This window comes from Theropithecus gelada, chromosome 7a (assembly GCF_003255815.1).
Source record: "Theropithecus gelada isolate Dixy chromosome 7a, Tgel_1.0, whole genome shotgun sequence".
Classification (NCBI taxonomy): domain Eukaryota; kingdom Metazoa; phylum Chordata; class Mammalia; order Primates; family Cercopithecidae; genus Theropithecus; species Theropithecus gelada.
Genome location: NC_037674.1, coordinates 41,034,450 through 41,061,475, shown reverse-complemented (window position 1 = coordinate 41,061,475; position 27,026 = coordinate 41,034,450). Strand labels below are relative to the sequence as shown.

At 41.3% G+C, this 27,026-nt stretch overlaps 2 protein-coding genes and 1 non-coding gene across 12 annotated transcripts in view; 2 read left to right on the top strand and 1 right to left on the bottom strand.

Moving 5' to 3' along the window:
• The window catches only part of INTS14 (integrator complex subunit 14), a 33,272-nt gene extending 25,449 nt beyond the window's left edge, over nucleotides 1-7,823 (top strand). For 5 of the 8 annotated variants that reach the window (XM_025390381.1, XM_025390378.1, XM_025390380.1 and 2 more), the window contains 3 exons: nucleotides 1,754-1,872; nucleotides 4,550-4,615; nucleotides 6,921-7,823. In XM_025390381.1, the coding sequence (XP_025246166.1) occupies nucleotides 1,754-1,872; nucleotides 4,550-4,615; nucleotides 6,921-7,172 (437 nt within the window). In that variant the 3' untranslated portion in view covers nucleotides 7,173-7,823. The remainder of the gene's footprint in view (nucleotides 1-1,753; nucleotides 1,873-4,549; nucleotides 4,616-6,920) is intronic. The other 3 variants (XM_025390382.1, XM_025390383.1, XM_025390379.1) reach the window with 1 other exon arrangement.
• A 358-nt stretch (nucleotides 7,824-8,181) lies between these two features.
• HACD3 (3-hydroxyacyl-CoA dehydratase 3) overlaps nucleotides 8,182-27,026 on the bottom strand; it is a 46,216-nt gene continuing 27,371 nt past the window's right edge. For 2 of the 3 annotated variants that reach the window (XM_025390387.1, XM_025390389.1), the window contains 7 exons: nucleotides 25,984-26,035; nucleotides 21,827-21,937; nucleotides 20,064-20,191; nucleotides 14,575-14,687; nucleotides 12,989-13,095; nucleotides 12,277-12,408; nucleotides 8,182-10,249 (listed from right to left, as the gene is read on the bottom strand). In XM_025390387.1, coding sequence (XP_025246172.1) covers nucleotides 10,173-10,249; nucleotides 12,277-12,408; nucleotides 12,989-13,095; nucleotides 14,575-14,687; nucleotides 20,064-20,191; nucleotides 21,827-21,937; nucleotides 25,984-26,035 — 720 coding nt within the window. In that variant the 3' untranslated portion in view covers nucleotides 8,182-10,172. Of the gene's footprint in view, nucleotides 10,250-12,272; nucleotides 12,409-12,988; nucleotides 13,096-14,574; nucleotides 14,688-20,063; nucleotides 20,192-21,826; nucleotides 21,938-25,983; nucleotides 26,036-27,026 lie in introns of all 3 variants that reach the window. The other variant, XM_025390388.1, reaches the window with a different exon arrangement.
• LOC112628199 lies at nucleotides 13,572-13,672 on the top strand. The gene has a single exon (XR_003120367.1). It is a non-coding gene; the product is annotated as a small nucleolar RNA U13 (small nucleolar RNA).

The following is a 27,026-nucleotide window of genomic DNA, read 5'->3' as shown; positions in this document are numbered from 1 at the left end:
TAATATTTCCTGTCTCCTAAGCCAGTTAGTTACCACATATAGGCTCCAGACAACTAATGGCAGTACAAAATAGGCTCTGATTAGATGTTGAAATGTTTGGCAGTGATACTAAGTGCTAGGGGATAAAAGGGTCTAAAAAAAGCCACTATCTGCCAGAAAAACTTGAAACAATTTCATGGAAGGGGTAAGATAGGATCTGGACTTGGAATATAGGTAGGTAAGTTTGGACAGGTAAGGAATGGCAGTGTTGAATGGTGGAAAAAGTGTTGGCTTTGGAAACAGGCCCAACTGAGTCACTGTGAAACCTTATATAAATCCAACCTCTCTGTGCCTTAGTTTCCTCATCTTTAATGGGACTAATAACATCTTCACTCTAGAGTTGCTGTAAAGAGAGAAATTGAATATGTAAAGTATCTGGCACCTAGTTGGAATTTAATAAATATTCTTTATTCTGTAAGTTCCTTGAGGCTGAAAAGTATTTTCTCTAGGCACAATTCCTGGCACAGTGCTTGCTACGTAGCGGGGTCTTACTATAGATAATGAATGAATAAGTGAATAAGTAAATGAGTGAATGAGAAGGGAGAACATTCTAGGCAGTGGGGAGTAATAGAAATAGCAGGAAAGTTGGAAATGAGCTATTGTGTGGGAAAGGACTTATAGGACCTTAGCCTGACTCAGAAGGTTTATATATTGACAAATATTAATGGAGATATGTCTGGAGAGTTGGGCCAGTATTTTATGGAGGAGTCAGGGCTGAGGAGAGTTGACAAAGGAAGTGTTGGGCCAGTATCAAGGTGTTTCAGTTAATGACCAAATCCAGGGTAGAGAATGTCTGGCTCAGTTAGACAGACTGGTCTAATTACATTTTTCACCATGAACGTTTGGGCAAGGGATTTAAGTTCTCTGAACTTGTAGGAAAATGACTCCTGATCTGTCTATACCAGAAGGTGGTAATAATAATAAAGATCAAATACACCATTAGAAGTATGCGTGCTTTGTAAGTTTGTGGCAGTTTCATAGGCTCAGGAAGCAGGTACAGAGACAAACCCTGTTTGTTCATGTAGCTATAAAACCAACATGGCTTTACATTTTTGGAAGCAATAAACTAAAAAGCCATATTGGGGTATGCTTCACCAATAAAAGTATTTCTTGTCTTGCCCTGTGCCTTAATTTGGCTATATATAGTTTTCCTTTTTACTTATTTTAATGCCTAGACTTGTGCTCTCTAATCCAGTAGCTACTGGCCACATTAAATTTAATTAAAATTAAATAAAATTTAAAATTCAGTTTCTCAGTCACACTAGCCACAGGTCAAGTGCTCAGTAGTTAGTAGCTACCATATTAGACAGCACAGATATAGAACATTTCTGTCATACAGAAAGTTCAGTGGGAGAGCACTGGGTTAGACTATATAGAATTGCAGTATATATGTGTGTGTCTGTGTGTATGTATGTGTATATATATATTTTTAAATATGTATTTGTTTTATTCTTTGACCTTAATTTATGAATCAGATAAGTGAAGCTTGTTTCTTTAAAAACATTAAGCTGTTTTTCACTTAAATGGGCCTCCTACATCAGTGGCTTTCTGTTGAGAACAGGTTCTCCAACCTGACTGAAGTTAATGGATTTTCTTAATTAACAAAGTGATAGGATATCAAAGATTGAGTGATTCAAAGAGCTTCTAGTCTAATTGGAAATGTAACTGATTGTGTTTTGCCAGATGTCATTTCAAGAATGTCTTTTCTTTTAAGATGCTAAAGAAAACCCTTACGGCGAGGATGACAATAAGAGCCCATTCCCCCTGCAGCCCAAAAACAAACGCAGTTATGCCCAGAATGTGACCGTCTGGATCAAACCCAGCGGCCTGCAGGTAACATTACCATTTATGTTGCTTTCCACTGGGGACAGGAGGCATTTGGGTAGGCAGGCAGGCATTTTATTTGATTTTCTTTTCCTTTGATACTTAGTAATTCATTTACTTCTAATGTTTGTCATTATTTCCAAAAGGGATTTGAGATGCCCTACAGTAAAACATGTATATAGCAAAATCATTTTTTACAAAATTTAGAGCAATAAGAATCCTAGAGGAAGAAGGAAGACAATTGTGCCAGGAACCCAAGGCAAAATGATAATTTTACGTGAGCATTTTGGCTCTGAGCTTCCTGTTGACAAGGTCAGTTGTTCGTGTCTGAAAAAAGGACATTTGTCAGTTTGTCTAGAGAGACATATTTTCCTAGCATTGAATTTTAGTGTGAAATTTTTTATATGGTGAGGCATTAAATAACATAATGGGTATTTAACAACAGTTTTGGAAAAGATGTAAAAGTCTTCATAACGATATTTCTTCCATCCCTTCAGTAGAACTCAATCCATAGAATTATATTCCACAAAAACACTTTCATAGGAAGCTATGATAATATGATTATCAAAGAATGATGCTTTCAGGCAAGGTATTCAGGAACATTTCTCCTTTCATCAACAAAAAGTCATTTATACCTGTTTTTAAAAATCACTTACTGAAACTTTTTTCTCCTTTGAGCACCTTTATTATATTTGTTCCTCCAGTAAGTTCAACTTAAACCAAATGAGAAGACACAGTCAGTCCATTTGGACAACAAAAGTAGTTTCTGTTGACTGCACAGTCTCTGAGCCCCCTTTCCATGGAGACTGAACCACATCCTGCCAAGGCTAATGTGTCAGGGGCCTCTTTGTTGGAAAATCGGGGTCTTCTATTTTGCTGATGTCCCTGACCCCAGTACTTCCTTGTCAGAGGGATATTAGAACCACTTTCACCACCAGTTATAGCTGAGCTTTTCTTATTTTTTTAAATTTTTTTGTTTGAATCTTGACTACTATAGAAAAAAATTCTTTTGTTCTTGGGTTTATTTTACTTAATCTGGAAAAATATACATAAAATGTATCTTCAACCATTTTAAAGTACACAATTCAGTCCCATTTAGTGCATTCACAGTGTACCATCACCACTCTCTAGTTCCAGAACATTTTAATCACTTCAAAAGGAAACCCTCTGCCCATTAGAAAAGTCACTCCACATTCCTTCTCCCAGGCCCCGGCAACCACTCATTTGCTTTCTGTCTCTATGGACTTACCTATTCTAGATATTTCATATAAACAGAATCATACAATTTGTGGCCTTTTGTGTTTGACTTCTTGTACTTAACATGGTGTTTTCAAGGTTTATTCATGTTGTAGTACGTATCAGTACTTCATTCCTTTTTATGGCTAATATTCCATATGTCTATATGTATGTGTCACATTTTGATTATTCCTCAGTCGATGGACATTAGGGTTACCTTTTGGCTATTGTGCATAATGCTGTTACGAGCATTCATGTATAAGTTTTTGTCTGAATATTTGTTTTCAATACTCTTGGGTATGTATTTTAATGGGAATGGGTTTGCTGGGTCAGACAGCAATTCTGCTTAACTTATTGAGGAATTGCCACACTCTTTCACAGTAGCCGCACCATTTTACATTCCTGCTAGTAGTGTATAAATGTTCCACTTTCTCCATGTTCCTACCAATACTCGTTGTTTTCCTTTTATTATTATCGTATAGCTATCATAGTAGGTGTGAAGTGGTATGTCTGTGTCTTTGCATTTCCTCAATGACTAGTAATGTGCATCTTTTCCCGTGCTTATTGGCCATTTGTGTATATTATTTGGAGAAGTATATACTCAAGTTCTTTGTCCATTTTTTAATAGGGTTTGTCTTTTTGTTGTTGGGTTTTTTTATATATTCTAGATAGTATGATCCTTAGCAGATATGATTTGCAAATATCTTCTCCCATTTTGTGAGTTATCTTTTCACTCTCTTTATAGTGTCCTTTGATACACAAAAGTTTTTGGTTTTGAAGAAGTCAAATTTTGTTTTTTGCTTTTGTTGTTTGTGCTTTTTGCTGTCTTAAGAGATCATTGCCAAATCCAAGGTCATAAAGATTTACCCTCTATGTTTTCTTTTTCTTCTTCCCTTGAGAAATGCATCTCACTGTGTTGCCCAAGCTGGTCTCAAACTTCTGGCCTCAAGCCATCCTCCTGAGTAGCTGGGATTACAGGGGCACACCACTGCACCTGGCCCCTGTTTTTTCTAAGAGTTTTATAGTTTTAGCTTTTACATGTAGGTCTCTGATCCATTTTGAGTTAATTTTTTGTATATGGTATTATGTAAGGGTCCAACATTATTCTTTTGCATGTGGATATCCAGTTGTCTCAGCACCAAATGTTGAAAAGACTATTTTTTCCCCATTGAATGGTCTTTGTTCTGGTGATAGATGTATGGGTTTACTGGGTACATTTTTATGAGGCAAGTTTGTTTCTGTCAGGGGATTTATTTTACTATCAAGCCTTTTGAAGGAGGGAGTGCTTTACTAATGTTGAACTGACATTAACACAGAAGGGATCCTCATCTTGACATTGTAGCTGTGTTCTCATTTTCATTTCTTTAAACATTTAGATCCATTCTTTTATATTATTTCCCCTTTTTACCACAGAATTCTAATGTTGGATTTTTTTTTTTACCCTTAATAGACAGATGTACAGAAGATTTTAAGAAATGCAAGGAAACTACCTGAAAAAACACAGACATTCTATAAGGTGAGACAGTTAGAATATAGTGGAAGAGGAGGTACCTCAAATATATGGTTCATAATAGTAGAACTGTGAGATGGCAGTGTGAATATGGGCAGGGATTAGAGATGTGTGACTTGGGCCTCAGTTTTTTCAAATAAACTCAGTAAAAGTGATAGGTCTGTTCCTTCCCTAAAATCCAAAAATTAGAAGGGTTTAAATGGCCTCATTCTGAACAGACAGAGGGTTTTTCTGTGTTGGGGCTGCTGTGAATGAATGACTGATGGAAGCAGCTGAGAGGACCTGTGGGTCATAGCCCTGAACTCTCCTCATCACTCCTATATGGGTATCCAGGCCAACCCCAGGCAACCAATGTATGTGGCTTCCTGGATGGGGAATTGTCCGGAACATTCTTTTTTTTTTTTTTTTTTCTTGAGACGGAGTCACACTCTGTTGCCCAGGCTGGAGTGCCATGGTGAGATCTTGGGTCACTGCAACCTCCGCCTCATGCATTCAAGTGATTCTCCTGCCTCAGCCTCCCAAGTAGCTGGTACTACAGGCACGTGCCACCACGCCCAGCTAATTTTTGTTTGTTTGTTTTTTGAGACAGAGTCTCACTCTGTCAGCCAGGCTGGAGTGCAGTAGCATGATCTTAGCTCACTGCAACCTCTGCCTCCTGGGCTCAAGCAATTCTCTTGCCTCAGCCTCCCAAGTAGCTGGTATTACAGGTGTGTGCCACCATGCCCGGCTAATTTTTGTATTTTTAATAGAGACGGGGTTTCACCATGTTGGCCAGACTGGTCTTGAACTCCTGACCTTGCGTAATCCGCCCACCTCAGTCTCCCAAAGTGCTGGGATTACAGGCATGAGCCACCGTTCCAGGCCCAATTTTTGTATTTTTTTGTAGAGATGGGGTTTTGCTATGTTGGCCAGGCTGGTCTCGAACTCCTGACCTCAGGTAATCCACCCACCTCGCCTTCCCAAAGGTGCTGGGATTACAAGCATGAGCCACCCCACCCAGTCACCCCAGAACATTCTTATTGCACCAGAGAATCTGCTTCTAGGAATGACATCTGACATTACACATTTATGAATTGCAGAGGAGATGGCCCTCCAGAATCATATGTAGCTGATCCAGAACCATTGGTGAAGAGACTATTAAGTTACAGGGGGTGGGGTAGAGTGGGGAACATTTAGGTTTGCTCCTTGATTCTCCCCTATTGTTCTGGTGTTTGGCTGGAATTAAATTAAGTGCAGCATAAAGCATGTCATTTGTGTCGTAGCTTTCTAATTCTAAAATATTGGCACACACAGCCAGCCTCAGGCTAGCATCTTAACGGGAGAAGATACATGCTACTTTGTCTGGGTGTTATCTCATTACCTTTATGTCACTGTTGTCTTCAAACCTAATTATGTAGTAAGCTGGTGAAATAAAACAGCTTTAATCAGAGTTCAACTGCAGAGCTTCTCAGCCAGCCAGGCCCCTCCCTAACTGAAGCCCATAATCCATGCAGTCCATCCTCCCTGCAGAGCTTCCTACAGTCATCAGCTATTTACTCATGATGACACACTTGTTTGGCCTTCTTAACTTTCCGCTTTTTAAACAGATGATAGTAGAAAGATAAGTCAGAGAGCCCATTTCTCTTTTCTGGTTTTATATCATTCTACATATTAGAGCTCAAAAGAGCCTAGAGAAACTGCTTCAGCCCCTGCAGTGGGTAAGGAAGGGGTTATTCTCCTCATTTTATAAATGAGGTCTTTGAGACCCAGAGAGGCTACACAACTTGCCCAGACCACTCCACTAAGGGGTTGTTGGGGCACTTCTTATTTCTCTGCTTCTATCACTAACCAGCCTTTCTTTTTGTTGGTGTTTCCACTCTGACTCCTCCAGGGCCTCCTCTGAGCCTGTTTATTGTCTTAGTCTGAGGCCCTGCCACAGTGGGATTAAGAGCCTTTTCAGATTGAGGGCAAGTCTTTTCCATACCTAAGTAACAAGAGGAAAGTACTCTTCCTTAAAGTTAGGAGTAATGAAATGATGGATGCAAAGTGCTGACTACCACGTGTGGCATAAATGCTCATTAACTGTGATGATGACGTTGTTTCATTCAGCTCACTGTCTTCCTTAGCCAGCTTCTGGTCACCTGCAGAGGAACCACTTCCCAGTAAAACCATTACATTCTTGTTACTGGCATCCCTAAATAAACATTTGTTCTCATAGAAAATTGCTCCCTGAAGTTCAGTCAAGGAGAACTTATTTCTAAGCTGAGCACTTAGAAAGTATGTGTTGAGAACACATTTCAGGAGCATTGGTGATTTTTCTGTCTTGTTTCAGGAGCTGAACCGTTTGCGAAAGGCCGCTCTAGCCTTTGGTTTCCTGGACCTGCTGAAAGGGGTGGCTGATATGCTGGAAAGGGAATGCACACTGTTGCCTGACACAGCCCACCCTGATGCTGCATTCCAGCTGACCCATGCTGCCCAGCAGCTCAAACTGGCCAGTACCGGCACCTCTGAGTATGCCGCTTATGACCAGAACATCACACCTTTGCACACGGACTTCTCTGGGAGCAGCACTGAAAGAATTTGAAACTGACTTTTGGAGCTTTCCTTCTTTTTTCTTTCAACTGAAAATGATTTAGGTAAAACCTTTCCAGTATGTTTACCTCTGGAAGAGCCACCTAAAGACCTTCCTGAGGCTGCCTCAGAAGCACCATGTGCTGTTTTGAATGACTCTACTAGTATGAGAAGGATGTGAAGATGGTTGGCTGGTTGGGCTTTAACTTCCTGGGACTCATAATTTTTAAGCTTGGAAGATAGCTGCTGTTCCCATGATGGGCACATTTCCTGAGAGGCTTGAAGGACTGATGAGCATAGAGCACCCCTGCCTTCCTCAGGAAACCTGACCGGCAAGGGCTCTCTGGCTTCCTGAAAGCTTCACCTCTTCTCTCCAGTTTATATCTCAACTGTAAGGGCATTTTCAAGCTTCTGTTCATGGAATGAGCAACTCAGACTGTCTGGAGCTTGCTGAGTACAAACACAACACCACTAAGTTTCAGAACTTTCCTTAGAACTTGGGCAAAATGTGGTGATAACTCTTAGGTGCTTTTGGTGTCTCTTGAGATTCTAACTTTTAAAGAGCAACCATTAATGTGTAAAATGAGTCCTGTTTCTTCCAGGTTTTTTTTCAATGACAACAAAATATTTGATTTTCTATAAAATGGTTTCACTATGAAACTAAGACCTTTGTCTTTTGGTCTGTCTTATCACTTTAATTTCAACTAAGTGGCATAGATTCATAAATCATGAGGTTTCCTTATTTCTGACAGTGATTAGGCCTCATTGCCTAAGCAAGGTTCTAGCTAGATAATCCCGACAGATCACTGATTCCATTATGACTTTGGGCAACTTCTTGAGGCTTTGTCTACATCATCAGTGTTTTTCAGTTGCACCACCTTCCCTGTAACTCTCAGGCTTCAACCAGAGCAACTGTTTTTGGTTTAACATGCTGAACTGCTACATAATATTTTGCCTGAACAAAGGACTTTATCACTAACAGAAAACCACTAGACTAAATTATCTTTAAGCACAGTCATTAGAATTTTGATTGTAAATGTTTTAATAGAAATACACAATCTTTCACTTTCTCAGACAGCAATAAAGGGGTTTGTAACAATCACTAAGAATACAGAATTTGCCACGACGATGCAGCATAATCTACTGCAAAGCTGATCTGCCCAATTACACATAGTCAGCTGCAAGAATATCAGAAATCAATACAAACAAGTATTGACAGGTGTTACAGACATGCAAACTATCCTTCAATGCAACGAATTTTTAAGAAATCAGCTAGCCTATGTTAATCAGATGTTTTAGGTCAAACCAAGTTTCCATCTTGGGCTCAGTGAAATAGTATTAACTCATTGAGTCTCCTTTCCCCCAGGAATGTTGGGAATGGCAGAACAGAAAGAGCTATCACTCCTTAAATTCTTCTATGCAAGTGTTACTCCAACACTTATTTTACTTGGTTTACTTGGAATGTATGAGAGGAAACTGATGTTTTTTACAATGGCCAACTGTATGTCTAAATTTTCAGTTCTCCTTTTTGTGAGTTTCCTGCCAGAAATCTTTGTTAAAGGATCAGCGCTGTTCACCCCAAAGTTCTCTCTGTTTTCAGTGTTCTACGGCAGATGGGTTTTAAAAAGCCAAATGAACAGCAGCAGAATGAAGTTATTTTTGAGGTCTATGCAAAAAATGTAGTCCCATCACTCACTCACCACTCACTAGAACAAATATACAAGTAAATGGACTCAGCCAGTGCAGGAGATGGAAGGCTGCCATTTTTTGTGTTTGTGCACAGCCTAAGACAGTTTGGAGGTGTGTTTGGCCTACTCTAATGTTTCTAGTTCCTCAAAGGCTGTACACGGTGTTACTGCCAGTTTGATCTACATATTGTGTTCCCTTTGGATCCCTGCTACCATTTGGACCGTGTGTGTGTGTGTGTGTGTGTGTGTGTGTGTGTGTGTGTGTGTGTGGCTTGGTTTTTTTGAGACAGGGCCTTCCACTGTCACCCCAGCTGCAGTGCAGTGGCAATCTTGGCTCACTGCAGCCTTGACCTCCTGGGCTCAGGATCCTCCCTTCTCAGCCTCTTGAGTAGCTGGGACTACAGGTGTGTGCCACCACACCCAGCTAATATTTTTATTTTTTGTAGAGATAGGGGTCTCACTATGTTGCCCAGGCTGGTCTTGAACTCCTGGCTTCAAGTGATGCTCCCACCTAGGTGTCCCAAAGTGCTGGGATTACAGGTGTGAGCCACATTCCTGGCTGAGTTTGGAACTTATAATCTCATTGTTTTCTAAATAATGTTTCACTTTTCTTCAGTGTTGAAAATAGTTATTTACTTAAGAATGGCATGATCATGATGTTCCAAGATTCTGATTAGTTTCTTTCAAAGCATTCTGTGCCTCTTCAATGCCCACACTACTGAGCACTACAATAATAGATGTTGTTAGGCCAAAGGATGTCACATGTAAAACATGTTCTCGAGCCCCACTCTTAGAAATGTTTTATCAATGACTCAGTCTACTTCACTTTCAAAAAGTCAATGCCATCCCACTAAACAAGTAACCCCTTAGGTACAGAATAATTAAGTCCTGCCTGAGTCACTTTAACAGTCTTCTATAGAGTGACATAGTCTTGCTTTTTTTCACAAGCAATAGCTGAAAAGAACAAATCTCAACTGTAAGAACCGTCAGTACATTGTAGGGATAAAGCACTTTTTGAAAAAAAAATCTCTGGCATGAATTAGACAGACTGAACATGAGACAGGGTTGGGGTGGGCTGAGCCTTTTGGTGTCATTAACTGAATACACAAGAATGAACCTCTCATCAGATATCAGGAATCCATGTCATGCAATTACTACAACAAGATAACAGTAAATTCAGGAATGTTACTGGGGAAAAGGAAGATAGCCTCACTGAGAATTTAATCATTTAACATTAAAAAAAACTTTTACATTGGTACAAGAAGGTAAAACTGTAAGAATCAGATTAGGCTCAAACTGGCAAGAAGCCATCTAAATCTTTCTTTTTAGTGGATCTTTTTCTTTTTTTGTCCATAGCGCCGTCTGCGCTGTTTATAAAGGTGACGAAAATTTATGTATAACCCTGAAAAAGAAAAGAGGTCAATTAGAAATTAGAGTCTTTGTCTATTTATAACCAGAAGCTCTTGTGGCAGGGACAGTATCTAGCTGTCTGTCATATCCCACAGCAAAAAGCTCATTGCAGCGGCTCAGGAAGGAGTACAACTTAGAACAAATTAACAATAGACACAAACCAATTTTTCCCCAGTGTGTTTATTTATTTCTTACTATTTTTGCGACAGAGTCTCATTCCGTCAGTGTTTTCTCCTCTCAATATATTTAATGACAAAATTCCTTTCATTCTGACTTTTTATGTTCTTAGTTGTCATATTCAAATCAATAAGTATTAAATAGTCTGCTCTTAAAGGGAAAAAATTACTTGTTTTTCTCAAATTGTATTTAACCTACATATAAGAATGTATGTATTTTCACATCTACATATAGAATATAGATAATATGGATAGAATCATGTATAGTTGCATTTAGAAATTACCAAATATTGATTACTAATAAAATTTTTTTTTGAGACAGAGTCTCGCTCTGTCACACAGGCTGCAGTACAGTGGCACAATCTCGGTTCATTGTAACCTCTGCCCCCTGGGTTCAAGCGATTCTCTTGCCTCGGCCTCCCAAGTAGCTGGAATTACAGGCATGCGCCACCATGCCCAGCTAATTTTTGTATTTTTAGTAGAGATGGGGTTTCGCCATGTTGGCCAGGTTGGTCTTGAACTCCTGACCTCAAGTGATCTGCCCACCTCATCCTCCCAAAGTGCTGGGATTACAGACATAAGCCACGATACCCGGCCTCTAAAAAAAATTTAACAAAAACAACAAAAAAATCCTTATAGTTGGGAAACCTTTTAAATTTGTCGTATTTGTAATAATTTAGGTTTATTTCTTTTTCCCTTCTGTTCTTAGTTTTTATAAAGTAAGGCATGAATTTATGATTTTATATAAACATAAATTAATAAGTCAGCAGGTTTTCCATGAGGAGCAGGGAACTTTCCTACTGTGAGGTGGAAGACTTTACGACAACCCTTGGCTGTTCAGAGGCCTTTATTCCCTTCTCCCTTCCTTGCTGCCAGTTGTCTTATCACCTCTATAAACTCTGGATGAGGAATGTGCTACTGAAATTAGTAATAGTGGGAGCTTCTTAGGCTATTTTAAAAGAGCTCCTTACTTTTTTTTTTTTTTTGAGATAGAGAGTCCTGCTCTGTTGCCCAGGATGGAGTGCAATGGCATAATCTCAGCTCACTGCAACCTCTGCCTCCCGGGTTCAAGCAATTCTCCTGCCTCAGACTCCTGATTAGCTGGGATTACAGGCACCCGCCACCACGCCCAGCTAATTTTTGTATTTTTAGTAGAGATGGGGTTTCACCATGTTGGTCAGGCCGGTCTCGAACTCCTGACCTCGTGATCCGCCAGCCTCAGCCTCCCAAAGTGCTGGGATTACAGGCGTGAGCCACCATGCCTATCCCCTTACATTGTTTTAAACAAGAAATATCTTATGGTATATTCCCAATCACCAAGAGCACTTAAAGAACATACTTTAACCACTGGAGATTTAGAAAAATATTTCCTTACCATAGCATATTCCCCTAGTGGGTCTGTTTTTGCAAAGTAATCATTCTCTAATTCTATCCCAAAAGAATTTTCATATGGACTTTTACATTTCTGAATGACTTATTTCTACTCTCTAAGAAGTGACGGCCGGGCGCGGTGGCTCAAGCCTGTAATCCCAGCACTTTGGGAGGCCGAGACGGGCGGATCACGAGGTCAAGAGATCGAGACCATCCTGGCTAACACGGTGAAACCCCGTCTCTACTAAAAAATACAAAAACTAGCCGGGCGAGGTGGCGGGCGCCTGTAGTCCCAGCTACTTGGGAGGCTGAGGCAGGAGAATGGCGTGAACCCGGGAGGCGGAGCTTGCAGTGAGCTGAGATCCGGCCACTGCACTGCAGCCCGGGCGACAGAGCGAGACTCCGTCTCAAAAAAAAAAAAAAAAAAAAAGAAGTGACAAGAAAAAGTCTGTATTACAGAATCAATACTTACCTAAAAATATCATTATAAGATAAATCTGAAGAAAAAAGGAAAATCTAACTTTGATTTTCACTGGATATGGCAACGTGAAACTGAATCGTCCTGTCTCATTGAAAATTGGAATGGACTGAATCACTGAGATAGCTGAAAACAGAAACAAGAACTTGTTAGAAGCAAATGAAACAGTCACATCTAATGACAGAAACTTCCAGCCCTAATACTCTGAAGTTTCAGTTCTGGGTGTGCTAGAAAGGCTTCCTCCTCCCTTTGTACAGAAAGCTCATGCCTCTTCTTTTTTTCCCCTAGTTTTCTAAGAGATCAGCCTCCAACCTGTCAACAGAGAGACAGATGAGGAAGTCATGGCAGTGGGCTTCTTCTATTCTATAAAATGGAGAGAAAAATCCCTAGCTGACTTATGTACAAGATGTTTGTCAGAATAAAATAAAGTCGTCAGTAAGAATCCCCTTTGGAATACTAAAAGCATCATACAAATGGGAAACATACAGGACAGGACCACCTGGCTTTCCAATGTTACAAAATGAGCTACTTTTCTGGAACAGTCTGGGTACCAGGAGTATTATGGAAGGAAGCCCATGCAAAGAAATCCCTGAAAAGTCCAACACTTCCATTTATCGGACTAAGGCCGGGGAAGAAAGGACTGGTCTCTCAGCCTCTGGGCACCCTCTGGAGCTAAGCTATGAAAGCTAAGAGTCCCTGAGAGTACCTTCCGCCAAACATCCCAGTGGATATAAGGGAATCCACAGAGTGTAACGAAGCCATGTGAGCACCTTCCAATCCATGTCAATGCACGTCAGCATGTAGAAGGAGTACCTATTGAAAATAAGTGATTCCAACGTGAAAAGGCGCTTCAGGTTCTGAATGCGACCTTAGAATATCATTTAAATAGATGAATTACATTTCTCAGTTAGCCACACATGGTTTCTTCAGAACAGAATTATAAAGCTGGCTATCAACCCATAAACTTGTCACACTACGCCCTAAATTTTCAAAGGATGTGAACTCTCTTTAATGGCAGACTAAGTTTAGGTCTCAAAGGAACCCTCTTTTTTCAGTATACGGACTGGATACTCAGACGTTGTTTGGCTTTATTCCTAGTACTGATCTACATTCCCAGTAGGTAAGGATATTAGATACTTTATTTCTGGATAAGTGAGTTGTTAGCAAAATTAAAGTGTACAAAAGACCTCTAATCTAGAATCAGACATACTCTATTTTAAAAGAGATCCCTTGAGAAAAGAAATGTTCCTTCTCAAACAGTAAACATTGCATTAAGGACCCATAATCTGATCCTTTTATAGCTCATAAGTGTGATAATTGGATTTTCGCTCTCCTGTGTGAGATGTGCTTCCCTCAAACCTTGTTACATCAGCACATTACCTGTCTGATTTGAAAAACATAGGACCTATAATCTGTTTTACCTTTGTATTAAGGCTATTAGAGGGTACACTGGGTGCCATGGGACACAGACCATGGTTAAGACACAATTTAAGGCTGCTATGGCCTGTTCCCCCTCTCAACTAGCAACTTTGTCAAAATACCACCAAACCTGGAGCTGAAGAGTTCATTTGCAAAATCCTTGCTCCAGCTGACTGAAAGGGAAGAAATACGGAGTGTGTATGATCTGGTAAAGAAGAATACATCTACTTTAACTAGATCCATTTCTTTTTTTTTTTTTTTTTTTTGAGACGGAGTCTCGCTCTGTCGCCCAGGCTGGAGTGCAGTGGCCGGATCTCAGCTCACTGCAAGCTCCGCCTCCCGGGTTCACGCCATTCTCCTGCCTCAGCCTCCTGATCCATTTCTTAAAAGGTATTTATTCTACTAACAACCGAGAATGGGAAAATTAGGTTAGAGGCCATTTCAAACTTCAATAATCTTGTAGTATAAGATTCATTTCTATCATCCCTTAAATTTAGTCTTAAACTAGTTCTATCCAACCTGGATTGCTCCTTCAACCTCATGTTTCTTCAGCCCTTTCAGTAATTTTTCCATGTGGATGGGTCCTCTCTTTCCAAGACTGCAAGATCCTGAAGTCATAGTAAGATGAGTCTTCCCTTTCTCTGGTTCTCCTCTTCTGCTCCCTAGTATCCGGTCTGGTATTATGATCCAATGACAGCTTTAAAAAAATCTGCCTCAACTTTGCAGAGCACATAGATGCAACCAGAATTCTCCACATATGTAATCTTAGTCCCAAACCAAATGAGACTCTGGCTAAGACAATGACTCCCTCAAGAACAGAGCTGCTGCAAAGAGGGAGAAGCATTCAAACACCATCCTGGCATTTCTACCCACCTGAAAATTTCAATTGCGCTCCACAAATAAAACACAAAGAAAACCACAGCTTTATTCTGCATTTCTTCCATGGTGCCAAAGATGATAAACAAAATAAAATTTCTTCCAAGGAGCTATTAGAAAGACCCAAAAGAGAAAAAAGTTAATAAAATATACGTAAAGTTATACAAATGTGTTATCTGAAACCTAACCCCACTAAATGCAAGGCAAAGAGAAAAGACTGAGCTCTACCAGTTTAATCCTGCTCCAGTTCTGGAACAAGCAAAGTGCCCAAACCAGTCTTTGTGACCAGATAGGTACAATATTTTGTGTGTGTAACTATATCATAAATCGTTTCCTTAAAATACACACACATGTTCAAACACAGTCTAAAGAATACTGCCAAATAAACATTTGAATTTACATAACCCAAGTTAAGAAATAGAGCACTACAAACGTGAGACCCCTATAAGTAACGACTATCATGTGTTCATCATTCCACGTTTTTTTCTGTTTTTGAGACAAGGTCTCGCTCCATCACCCAGGCTGGAGTGCAGTGGCACAATCATGGCTCACTGCAGCCTTGAACTTCTGGGCTCAAGAGATCCTCCCACTTGAAGCTTCTCAAGCAGCTGGGATCACAGGCGTGCACTACCACACTGGCTAATTTTATTTTCTTGTAGAGACGGGGTCTCACTGTGTTGGCCAGTCTTGCTCAAACTCTTGGGCTCAAATGATCCTCTCACCTCAGCCTCCCAGAGTGCTGGGATTATAGGCATGAGCCACTGCGCCTGGCCCATGGCTTTTCTTTATGGATTACTGCTTGTGTATGTATTCCTGAACAGTACATTGTTTCATTTTGCCTGTTTTAAAACTTTTTGAAATCATTCTATATGTATTATTCTGTGACTTGCTTCTTACTCAGGGTTATGGGCCAGAGACTCATCTATGTTGATGCATGTGGCTATAGTCCACTCATTTTCACTGTGGCAAGACATTCCAATATACGATAGACATTCTATTCTTCATATATATATGGGTTGTCTGTTTCTGGGTTTTATTCTGTTCGCGTGGTCTATGTGACTATCTCTGTACCATACAACATGGTATTAGCTACTAAATCTTTATACTGTCTTGATTTCTTATAGGGTAAGTCCCCAACTTGAGTTCTTCTTTAGAGAATATTCTCAACCCTTTGCTTTTTATTCCCCCATTTAAAAAATTGTGGTAAAATACACATAACGGCCAGGTGCGGTGGCTCATGCCTGTAATACCAGCACTTTGGAAGGCCAAGCGGGCAGATCACTTGAGGTCAGGAGTTCGAGACCAACCTGGACAACATGGTGAAACCCCATCTCTATTAAAAATACAAAAATTAGCTGGGCGTGGTGGCAAGCGCCTGTAGTCCCAGCTACTTGGGAGGCTGAGGCAGGAGAATCGCTTGAACGTGGGAGGCGGAGGTTGCAGTGAGCCAAGATCACACCACTGCACTCCAGCCTGGGCAACAGAGCAAAATACCATCTCCAAAAAAAAAAAATACACATAACATAAACTTTACCATCTTAATCATTTTTAAGTGTTTAGTTGATTGGTATCAAATACATTCATTATGTTGTGCAACCATAATCACCATCCATCTCCACAGCTCTTTTCATCTTGTAAAATAAAACTATGAACCATTGCCGGCCACAGTGGCTCACACCTGTAATCCCAGCACTTTGGGAGGCTGAGGTGTGTGGATCACCTGAGGTCAGGAGTTCGAGACCAGCCTGGCCAACATGGGAAACCCCGTCTCTACTAAAACTACAAAAATTAGCCAGGCGTGGTGACGGGCACCTATAATCCTAGCTACTCAAGAGGCTGACACATGAAAATCGCGTGAACCCAGGAGGCGGAGGCTGCAGTGAGCCTATATCGTGCCACTGCACTACAGCCTGGGCAACAGGATGAGACTCTCTCTCTCAAAAAAAAAAAAAAAAAAGAATAAAAAAGAAAGAAAAGAAACTATGACCCATTAAACAATAACTCCCCACTCAGCCAGCCCCTGGGAAACACCATTCTACTTTCTGTCTCTATGATTTTGACTATTTTAACTACCTCATATAAGCAGAATCATCCAGTATTTGACTTTCTGTGACTGGCTTATTTCACTTAGAATAGTTTCCTTAAGGTTCATCCATGTTGTGGCATACTTGAGAGTTTCCTTCATTTTTAAGGCTACATAATATCCCACTGTATGTATATAACAGTCGTTCTTACCCATTCATCTGTAGATGAACTTGGGTTGCTTGCACATTTTAGCTATTGAAAATGATGCTACTATCCTGGATGGCCCTCTGTTTTTTCAAAAAACTTCAGAATTTTCTCCTCACATTCCAAAATTTTTTAGACTGTGATTGGAACTGTATTTAATCTACAGGTAAATAAGAGAACTAACAATATTATAATATCAAGTCTTATAATTCAAGAAAATTATGTCTGTATATTTACTTTTTGTGCTCTATATTCCTTCCTGTATCTCAAACAGTTCACTAATTTTCTCTTCAGCTATGTCTAATCTACAACACAAACTATCCATTAAATTTTTATTTTTTATTTTTTTAGACAGGGGTCTTGCTCTGTTGCCCAGGTTGGAGGGCAGTGGCACAATCACAGCTCACTGCAACATCAAACTCCTGCACTCAAGGAATCCTTCTGTCTCAGCCTCCCAAGTAGTGGGAATATAGGTGCATATCACCATGCCTGGCAAATTTTTGTTTTTTTAGAAATGGGGTCTCACTATGCTGCCCAGGCTGGTCTCAAACTGCTGGCCTCAAGCAATCCTCCTGCCTCAGCTTCCCAAAGTGTGGGGATTACAGGAATGAGCCACCATGGCTGGCTGTAAATTTTAAAGTTTGATTATTGTACTTTTCATTAATAGAAGTTTTTAAGAAGTACTGCCTTCATCTATGCAAGGTGGGAGGAAACCAAGTACATTTCTAACTAAGGAGACTGAAGGTAGGTTTTTCAGCTCCTGCCTAAGAGTCGAATTTCCCTAGTCTTAAAGCTATTTATAACTTTGTTATTTCATGAGGATATTATAAAAAATGAAATAGACCAGAAATAGTAAAAGTCTACTTTGATAAATATCCCTGAGGTTTTAAATGTTCTTTCTTCTTCAGGTAAAATAATGCTATTCCTGTACAAATAGGTGTTTTTACTAATTGAGACTTCTTAGCAAAATGTAACATACAGATATGTTTTGGCTGTGTCCCTGTTCAAATGTCAACTTGAATTGGATCTCCCAGAATTCCCACATGTTGTGGGAGGGACCCAGGGGGAGGTAAATGAATCATAGGGGCCAGTCTTTCCTGTGCTATTCTCATGTTAGTGAATAAATCTCACGAGATCTGGTGGGCTTATCAGGGGTTTCCACTTTTGTTTCTTCCTCATTCTCTCTTGCCACTGCCATGTAAGAAGTGCCTTTTGCCCTGCACCATGATTGTGAGACCTTTACCAGCCACATGGAACTGTAAATCCAATTAAACCTCTTTCTTTTGTAAATTGCCTGGTCTCGGGTATGTCTTTATCAGCAGCGGGAAAACGGACTAATACAGTAAATTGGTACCAGTAAAGTTGGATGTTGCTGAAAAGATACCCAAAAATGTGGAAGTGACTTTGGAACTGGGTAACAGACAGAGGTTGGAACAGTTTGGAGGGCTCAGAAGAAGACAGGAAAATGTGGGTAAGTTTGGAACCTCATAGAGATTTATTGAAAGGCTTTGACAAAAATGCTGATAGTGATATGAACAATAAAGTCCAGGCTGAGGTAGTCTCAGATGGAGATGAAGAACTTCTTGGAAGCAAAGGTGACTCTTGTTACATTTTAGCAAAGAGACTGGCAGCATTTGGCCCCTGCCCTAGAGATCTGCAGAATTCTGAACTTGAGAGAGATGATTTAGGGTATCTGGCAGGAGAAATTTCTAAGCAGAAAAGCATTCAAGAGGTGACTTGGGTACTGTTAAAAGCATTCCATTTTAAAAGAGAAACAGGAGCATAAAAGTTTGGAAAATTTGCAGCCTGATGATTCAGTAGAAAAGAAAAACCCATTTTTTGAGGAGAAGCTCAAGCTGGCTGCAGAAATTTGCATAGGTAGCAAGGAGCCTAATGTAATCCCCAAGACCATGGGGTAAATGTAACCAGGCCATGTCAGAGCCCTTCACGGCAGTCCCTCCCATCCCTTGCAGGCCCAGGGTCCCCATGCTGTGTGCAACCTAGGGATTTGGTGCCCTGTGTCCTAGCTGCTCTAGCCTTGGCTGAGAGGGGCCAATGTACAGCTCAGGCTGTGGCTTCAGAGGGTGCAAGCCCCAAGCCCCGGCAGCTTCCACATGGTGGTGAGCCTGTGCGTGCAGAGAAGTCAAGAATTGAGGTTTGGGAACCTCTGCCTAGATTTCAGAAGATGTATGGAAACGCCTGGATGCCCAGGCAAAAGTTTGCTGCAGGGACGGGGCCCTCATGGAGAACCTCTGCTAGGGCAGTGAGGAAGGGAAATATGGGGTTGGAGCCCCTACACAGAGTCCCTACTGGGGCACCGCCTAGTGGAGCTGTGAGAAGAGAACCGCCATCCTCCAGACCCCAGAATGGTAGATCCACTGACAACTTGCACCATGCACCTGGAAAAGCCACAGACACTCAATGCCAGCCTGTGAAAGCAGCCAGGAGGGAGGCTGCTCCCTGCAAAGTCACAGGGGCAGAGCTGCCTAAGACCATGGGAACCCACCTCTTGCATCAGTGTGACCTGGATGTGAGACCTGGAGTCAAAGGAGATCATTTTGGAGCTTTAAAGTTTGATTGCCCCACTGGATTTCAGACTTGCATGGGCACTGTAACCCCTTCATTTTGGCCAATTTCTCCCATTTGGAACGGCTGTATTTACCCAATGCCAGTACTCCCCTTGTATCTAGGAAGTAACTAGTGTGCTTTGAGTTTACAGTCTCAAAGGCAGAAGGGACTTGCCTTGTCTCAGATGAGACTTTGGACTGTGGACTTTGGGGTTAATGCTGAAATAAGACTTTGGGGGACTGGTGAGGAGGGGCCGGGGGTGGAATGATATGGTTTGGCTGTGTCCCCATTCAAATCTTAACTTGAATTGTATTTCCCAGGATTCCCATGTGTTGTGGGAGGGACCTAAGGGGTGGTAATTGAATCATGGGGGCCAGTCTTTCCCATGTTATTCTTGTGATAGTGAATAAGTCTCACAAGATCTGATGGGTTTACCAGGGGTTTCCGCTTTTGCTTCTTCCTCATTCTCTCTTGCCGCCACCATGTAAGAGGTGCCTTTCGCCCTCCACCATGATTGTGAGACCTTCCCAGCCACATGGAACTATAAGCCAATTAAACCTCTTTCTTTCGTAAATTGCCCAGTCTCGGGTATGTCTTTACGAGCAGCATGAAAATGGACTAATCCACATACCTACTAGACAAATAATGGGACCTTCCATTACCCACCCTTTAGCTCAACTATTCAATACCTGGATCAGAGAAGGCAGCACTGGTGATGTAGTGACTCCAATTGCTGCATTGATAGTTTCCACAACTGCCAGCATCTGGCAGAAATACATCATGTCAGCCACAGTATGGAATGTGTCATAAAAGGACTCTATGGGCAAAAATATACATTAAGGGTGAATCAGTTGGTAAATTCCAACAGAACTATTTCTCAAACTAGCTCACTCCTTTCATGAAAATAACTATAGGAAAGGAATAACAAACATCCAGTCAGATTCGAGTTTCTTACTTAACTAAGCAGGAAGGGTGCAGGCCACTGGGGTCATGAACAGTAAGCTCTACCAGTTACCAGAAAGTTAACACGTACACCTTATATGCCTTTCTCTCTTTTTTTTTTTTGAGATGGAGTCTCACTCTGTCGCCAGGCTGGAGTGTAGTGGTGCAATCTCAGCTCACTGCAACCTCCACCTCCCGGGTTCAAGTGATTCTCCTGCCTTAGCTTCCTGAGTAGCTGGGACTACAGGCGCACACCACCACACCCAGCTAATTTTTGTACTTTTAGTAGAGACAGGGTTTTCACCATGTTGACCAGGATGGTCTCGATCTCTTGACCTCGTGATCCGCCCACCTCAACCTCCCAAAGTGCTGGGATTACAGGCGTGAGCCACCACGCCCGGCCACCTGTCTCATTTTTTTAAGAGTCAAGGTCTTGCTCCATCACCCAGTCTATAGTACAGTGTTATGATCATGGCTTACTGCAGCTTCAACCTCCTGGGTTCAAGAGATCCTCCCATGTCGGCCTCTTAAAGTGCTGGGATTACAGGCATGAGCTGTTACACCTGGTCCATACTTTCATTATCAGGTAGAAAAATCCTCTCCCATTACTCTTTCTTCTCCTAAATTTTATTACCTATTTATTCATCAAATAAAGTTTCAGAATACTTTAGATCAAATTCTCAAAAATTTCCCATTGGCATTTACCAATGGAATGCCACTGGTCAAAGCCAGAATCCTGTTAAACACATAAATTAATTTAAGAAGAATTGGGCCCGGTGCAGTGGCTTACGCCTGTAATACCAGCACTTTGGGAGGCCGAGGTGGACAGATCACAAAGTCAGGAGATCAAGACTATCCTGGCTAACATGGTGAAACCCTGTCTCCACTAAAAATACAAAAAAAAAAAAAGTTAGCCGGGCGTGGTGGCGGGCGCCTGTAGTCCCAGCTACTCAGGAGGCTGAGGCAGGAGAATGGCGTGAACCCGGGAGGCGGAGCTTGCAGTGAGCCGAGATCGCGACACTGCACTCAAGCCTGGGCGACAGAGTGAGACTCCGTCTCAAAAAAAAACAAAAAAAAAAAGAAGAACTAATATATTTATGATACTCTTTTTATTCTGTTTTAGAATAGTTCATTTTAGAACCTATTTAGGCTCCAAAAGGGTGAGAACCCTTTTGGCCTTGCATAACTTTGGCACTGGAAGTATCACATCAATTTATTTAGTTGTTAGTGAACATACAAAAGGATTCTAGCCCAAGATGTGGCTCTGGCTAGCTATGGATGTGAACCATTTTTGACCATCTCTAGGCCTATATTTTTATTACCTGTTAAATGGAAAGAATACCAGTCAGCTTATTTCACAAGGTCATGGGAAATAAGAGCTATGAAAGCACAACAAAAAGTAGAGGGTGCTGCAAAAATGCAGCGGTTATTATTAACATCAAAGGCAGAGAGTGAATACTGGGCCAAACTACTGAGAAAGGGAAAATTAATCCAAAAATTTCTTACTTGCCTTTTCCCAAGATACAGAATCGCACAGTCAGGTTGACAAAGATCCAGGAGAATCCCAAGAACTGCACAAGATTATACATAAACAGGTATCCCTTCCGTAAGTTTGTAAGAGCTGTAAAGCAAAGCAAAGCAGTAAGCTATTAAAAGCAATAGTCCCAGCAGAAGAGAGATGTATGAGGCATATCTGGATGACTTCAATCCTTTTTCCTTCTTGAATGCTCCTAAGCTCCCACACAAATATCTGGTCCTGGTCCTCACCAGTCTGGGCTCCTACTCCCACAGAGAAACATACAAGGAACATTGCTCTCCAGCGTGTATTTTCAGCAGGACTTCCTGTCCCAGCCTTGAAGAATAGGTATACAGACATAACAAACCCAAGAAAAAAATATTACCCCTGGTGTGATATTATGATATGTGTACATGTATATATAGGTTTTCATCCACAGTTTCTGGCTCATAACTCCCACAGCCCTTGTTATAGTTTTTTGTTATAATGTTGGGACACTTTAGGCCTCAGAAAACAGAATCTTCCTCTATGACTTTCCCTGCCTTCCTTTCAGCTGCCCAAGGCACGACTCTAATCTGAATGTGGGTCCTAAGACCCTCATTCCAGAGAGGGTCTTGCTTCATACTCTGGAGGAGGGAACACTGCACAGAGGGGCTGAGAAGAATCTGGACAGACAGGCCTTGTGGGGTTTAGGTCAGACCCTTTTTTTCTAATCACATTTCAACACAGTGCAACATGCTTCAGTCATGCCTATCAGATGAAGTCTCCATAAAAGGCCCAAGGGGACAGGGTTTGGTCAGCTTCCAGACAGCTAAACACATGGAGGTTCCTGGAGGGTGGCACACCTGGGGAGGGCATGGAAGCTCCGCGCCACTTCCTCCATACTTCCTCCTAATCTCTTCATCTGTATCCTTCATAATATCCCTTACAATAAACCAACAAACTTGTTTCCCTGAGTTCTGTGGAGCCACACTAGCAAATCAATCAAACCCCAGGAGCGGGTTGTGGGAACCGTAATTTACAGCCTATTGGTCACAAGTTCTGGAGGCCCAGACTCGGGACAGGCTGGGGCAAGAGGGTGTCTTGGAGACTGAGCCCTTCATCTGTGGGAATCTGATGCTATCTCTAGGTAAATAGTGTTGGAATTGAATCAGAGGGCACTCAGCTGGTGTCTGCTGCAGAACTCATTGCTTGCTTGCTGTGTGGGTGGAAAAAACCCACACACTTGGTCACAGAAGTCTTCTGTGTTGATCGTTGTTGAGTAAGAAAATAGGAAAAAGCAGCTGAGTGTTGCAGTGTTGTATTTTTTCCATAACACCTGGCAAAAAAAAATGGCCATCTGAAGAGACATTACAAAAAGGAAAAAGATTTCCTCAGCTCCTGCTCCACTTATTTTTTATTTAGTTAGTTATTTTTGAGATGGAGTCTTGCTCTGTCACCCAGGTTGGAGTGCAGTGGCACGATCTCAGCTCACTGCAACCTCCACCTCCCAAGTTCAAGCAATTCTCCTGCCGCAGCCTCCCGAGTAGCTGGGATTACAGGCACCCACCACCATGCCCAGCTAATTTTTGTATTTTAGCAGAGACAGGGTTTCATCATGTTGGCCAGGGTGGTCTTAAACTCCTGACCTCAGGTGATCTGCCCACCTTGGCCTCTCAAAGTGCTGGGATTACAGGCATGAGCCACCATGCCTGACCCTCCAGTCATCTTAATATAATCCATAGTTTTTTCTTTTCTGGAATTTCTTTAAGGTCACTGAGGTCAAACTAGCTCACAGAGATAGATACAGTAAATGAAAAAACCAATTCTGATATTTGGTTATATATTCATTCAACCAAGCATTAACTGAATACCTACAATGTGCAAGGTACTGTGAGAAGAACTACTGGGATACAAAGGTAGTTCAAGGCTGCCCTCAGACCTTACAATCTAAAAACTGTAATACCAGGTGGGGAGTGACAAGTAATGTCTTGTGAAACTTTCAAGGTGAAAAAATGACATTAGGCTGGAGAAGTGGGCATCAAGCTAGTCTACATGGATAAAGCTGGTATCTAATCTGGGCTTTTTTTTTTTTGAGACAGCGTCTCACTCTGTTGCCCAGGTTAGAATGCAGTGGTGGGACCATAGCTCTCTGCAGCCCTGACCTCCTGGGGTCAACCCATCCTCCCACCTGACCTCCCAAGTAGTTAGGTCTACAGGTCTGTGCCACCACACCCTGCTAATTTTATATTCTATCATATTTTGTAGACACACAGTCTTGCTACGTTGCCCAGGCTGATCTCGAACTCCTGGACTAAAATATCCTCCCATCTCAGTCTCCCAAAGTGCTGGGATTACAGGCATGAGCCACCATACTTGGCCTGATCTGAGCTTTGAAAGATGGGCAGACTGAGGACATAACCAAAGGAGGACAATTTCAAACCAACAAGCAGGAAAAAAAAGGACATTAAGTTTGTCTGCAGCCTAAGATTCATGAAGATACAGCCAATTACAGAGTAAAGGAAGAAACAAGGAGCTTTGACAGAGTCATGGTTGAGTCAAAGGAGTAGGGTAAAGAAAAGGACAGTTCTTAAGAGAAGATCTGTGGTGTTCAGATTTTGCTGCTATATATTTATTCCTAGGATACAGATATTCTGCAAAGACATCTGGTTGGTCCTCAAATAATCACATTTAATAATGTGGTCAATCAAAAGCAGCCTAAGCCAGGCACAGTGGCACATGCCTGTAATCCCAGCTACTCGGGAGGCTGAGGTAGAACGATCACTTGAGCCCAGGATCTCAAGATCAGCCTGGACAGCATAGCAAGACCCCGTCTCAAAAAAAAAAAAAAACCAAACACAGCCTTATCCTAAGACTCCAAAAAATGTCAGACTTCCAGCAACATTTAACTAATTAAAAGTTTCTTCTTCAAAACTACAAAAATCTATTACACTTCCGTACCATAAAGAACTTCCTTGTTCAGAAAACTTTATGAATTTAGATAAAACAGTTAAAGCTTTACCTAACACCCAAAAAAATCCATATATTAGAATTTTTGTCTATTTTTGAAGTTTATCCCTTTAAAACACCAAAAAATTAATTGAAATCTCAAAAGTGGCTTTTTTATGTTGTTATTCTTTGCCTCCACTGATCCTCTCCCCTCCTCAGCTTTCCTAAAATAATATTCCCCTAAGGTAGTGGCTATTCAAATCTTTTTTAAAATTCCTTCTCAAAAGAAACCTTATTCAGAATGCCAACAAATAAAACTCAAAAGAGAGTTGCTCTGACTGAGGTAGACCTGTTTGTGTGATCCACTCCTCCAAAGCATCTCTGGGAACCCCCTGGGGTACCATGGAACACAGTTTGAAAACTACTGCTCCAAAACTTTCCCCTCCCTTATTTATGGCATGCTAGATAAGTACCACTAAAATCTGAAAAATTTCAACTTAGAACAAATAAGAAGCACTTATTTCATTCTGCTTTTCAGAGGTAGTTTTACCTAGACCTGAAGTTCTCCCACTAAGACTGTAAGCCCTGTTGAGTACGGGCGCTACAATGGATCCCTCTGGCTCTCAGTCAAGGGCCCAGCACAATGCTTGCCACACAGCATGACTTTAACAGATAGCTGCTGAATTTAATCTAACTACATCACCCAGAAGATAATACACTTACAGAGCTTCCTGCTTAAAGTGGTTAGACGGAAACAGAAATTGATTTGTTAAAGGTTAATGAATAGCAGGACTATACAGAATACTCTCCATCTTTCAGGCTGACAACCACACTTACGTATCATACAGCCTTTGAGATTTCAGCTGGGAGAAAACCACCAGGCTGAAGGAGTGCAGCCTTGGACCCATGCAATCATTTCCACAAGTCTCTGCAGGATTTGTTTGCCATCTGCCATAAGGCCAGTCCAGGAGTTCTTTTATTCTGTTATACTAGCCTTGGTGTACTCACGAAATAACACCCAAAACACAAAGGAAACATTAAAGGTAAGGATTCTGACGTGGGTGGTGCAGACCTTAAGCACTGGACCTAAAGGGTTTTTCATAAACTCACCCACACAGCTCACTGGGATGAAATCATTAGCTCTCCAGCCACATCACAATTATCCATACTTCCAACACTAGCACAAGTTAACTGGTAACTACCATGGCAGCAGCGCAACTTACTTTCAGGAGAGCCTTCGCTTTCCAGTCGGAGTTTATTTAGGCGCTCTTCTTCCTAGAATTTAGACAAAAGTTTTCCAAGAACACAAGTTAGAATTCCCAGATGCTTGCAAAAGTCCATATGCTGGCTGAGTAATCTGACTTCCTCAAAGCCACCTCCTCCGGTTGGGGTAAGTGCCATCATTGGGAAAAATATTCTAGGTCATAGGGCCAAACGCCTGACCCCTCCTTACTAAGTGGCATTAGCATCACAGGATGCTCATCCATTGTTCACAAAATTAACCCAATCATCTGGCTTCCAAACTGACAAGTGACCTTGGAATCTTAAAGCTGGAAAGGACATCGAGAAGATCTGTCGCAGTCAGAGAAATAAAACAGAAGTTTAAGGCAGGAAGTAGACTGCTATTTTATTTTTCAAGATTTCTAGATTTTTAGTATAATCTTTCCAGAAGCTAAGATCATGTTTCCAACATCAGTATGAACTCATGTTTAGCTTAATAGAGATACAGATAGATCCATACAGAAATATTTACAGGTGTATGTGTATGCATGGGTTAGTATCCAAACATATATTTTCTTGTTCTGCCAGTGAAGACAACCTAAAAGCAATGGCAACCTGGCAGCAATGAGCATACCTGGCACGCAGATCTTGCTTTCCAATACTATTCTACAATAAGAACAGAGCTCCTTGAAGAAATGGCTGTTCCAGGGCTGAAGCAGGAAACGTACATACAAGATAAGCCTGGAGCAGCTTATAGTGCCAGAAAGTAAGGAAGTGCTCAAAAAAAAAAAAAAAAACAAAAACAGTCCCATAATGATGGCGTTTTCTCAAAAAGATACAAAAGCCAAATGAAAGATGGGCAGGATGAGGACATAACCAAAGGCCAGTTAGTGCCAAAGCTGGAAGAATTTGAGCAACGAAATAAATAATATTAGTTTATAACTCGGAGTATAAAATAAATACCATGTACCCACATGATATAAATAAATGATTGAATAAATAAATGGGAGACAATATACATGCATAATTATTCTCCCATGCAGAA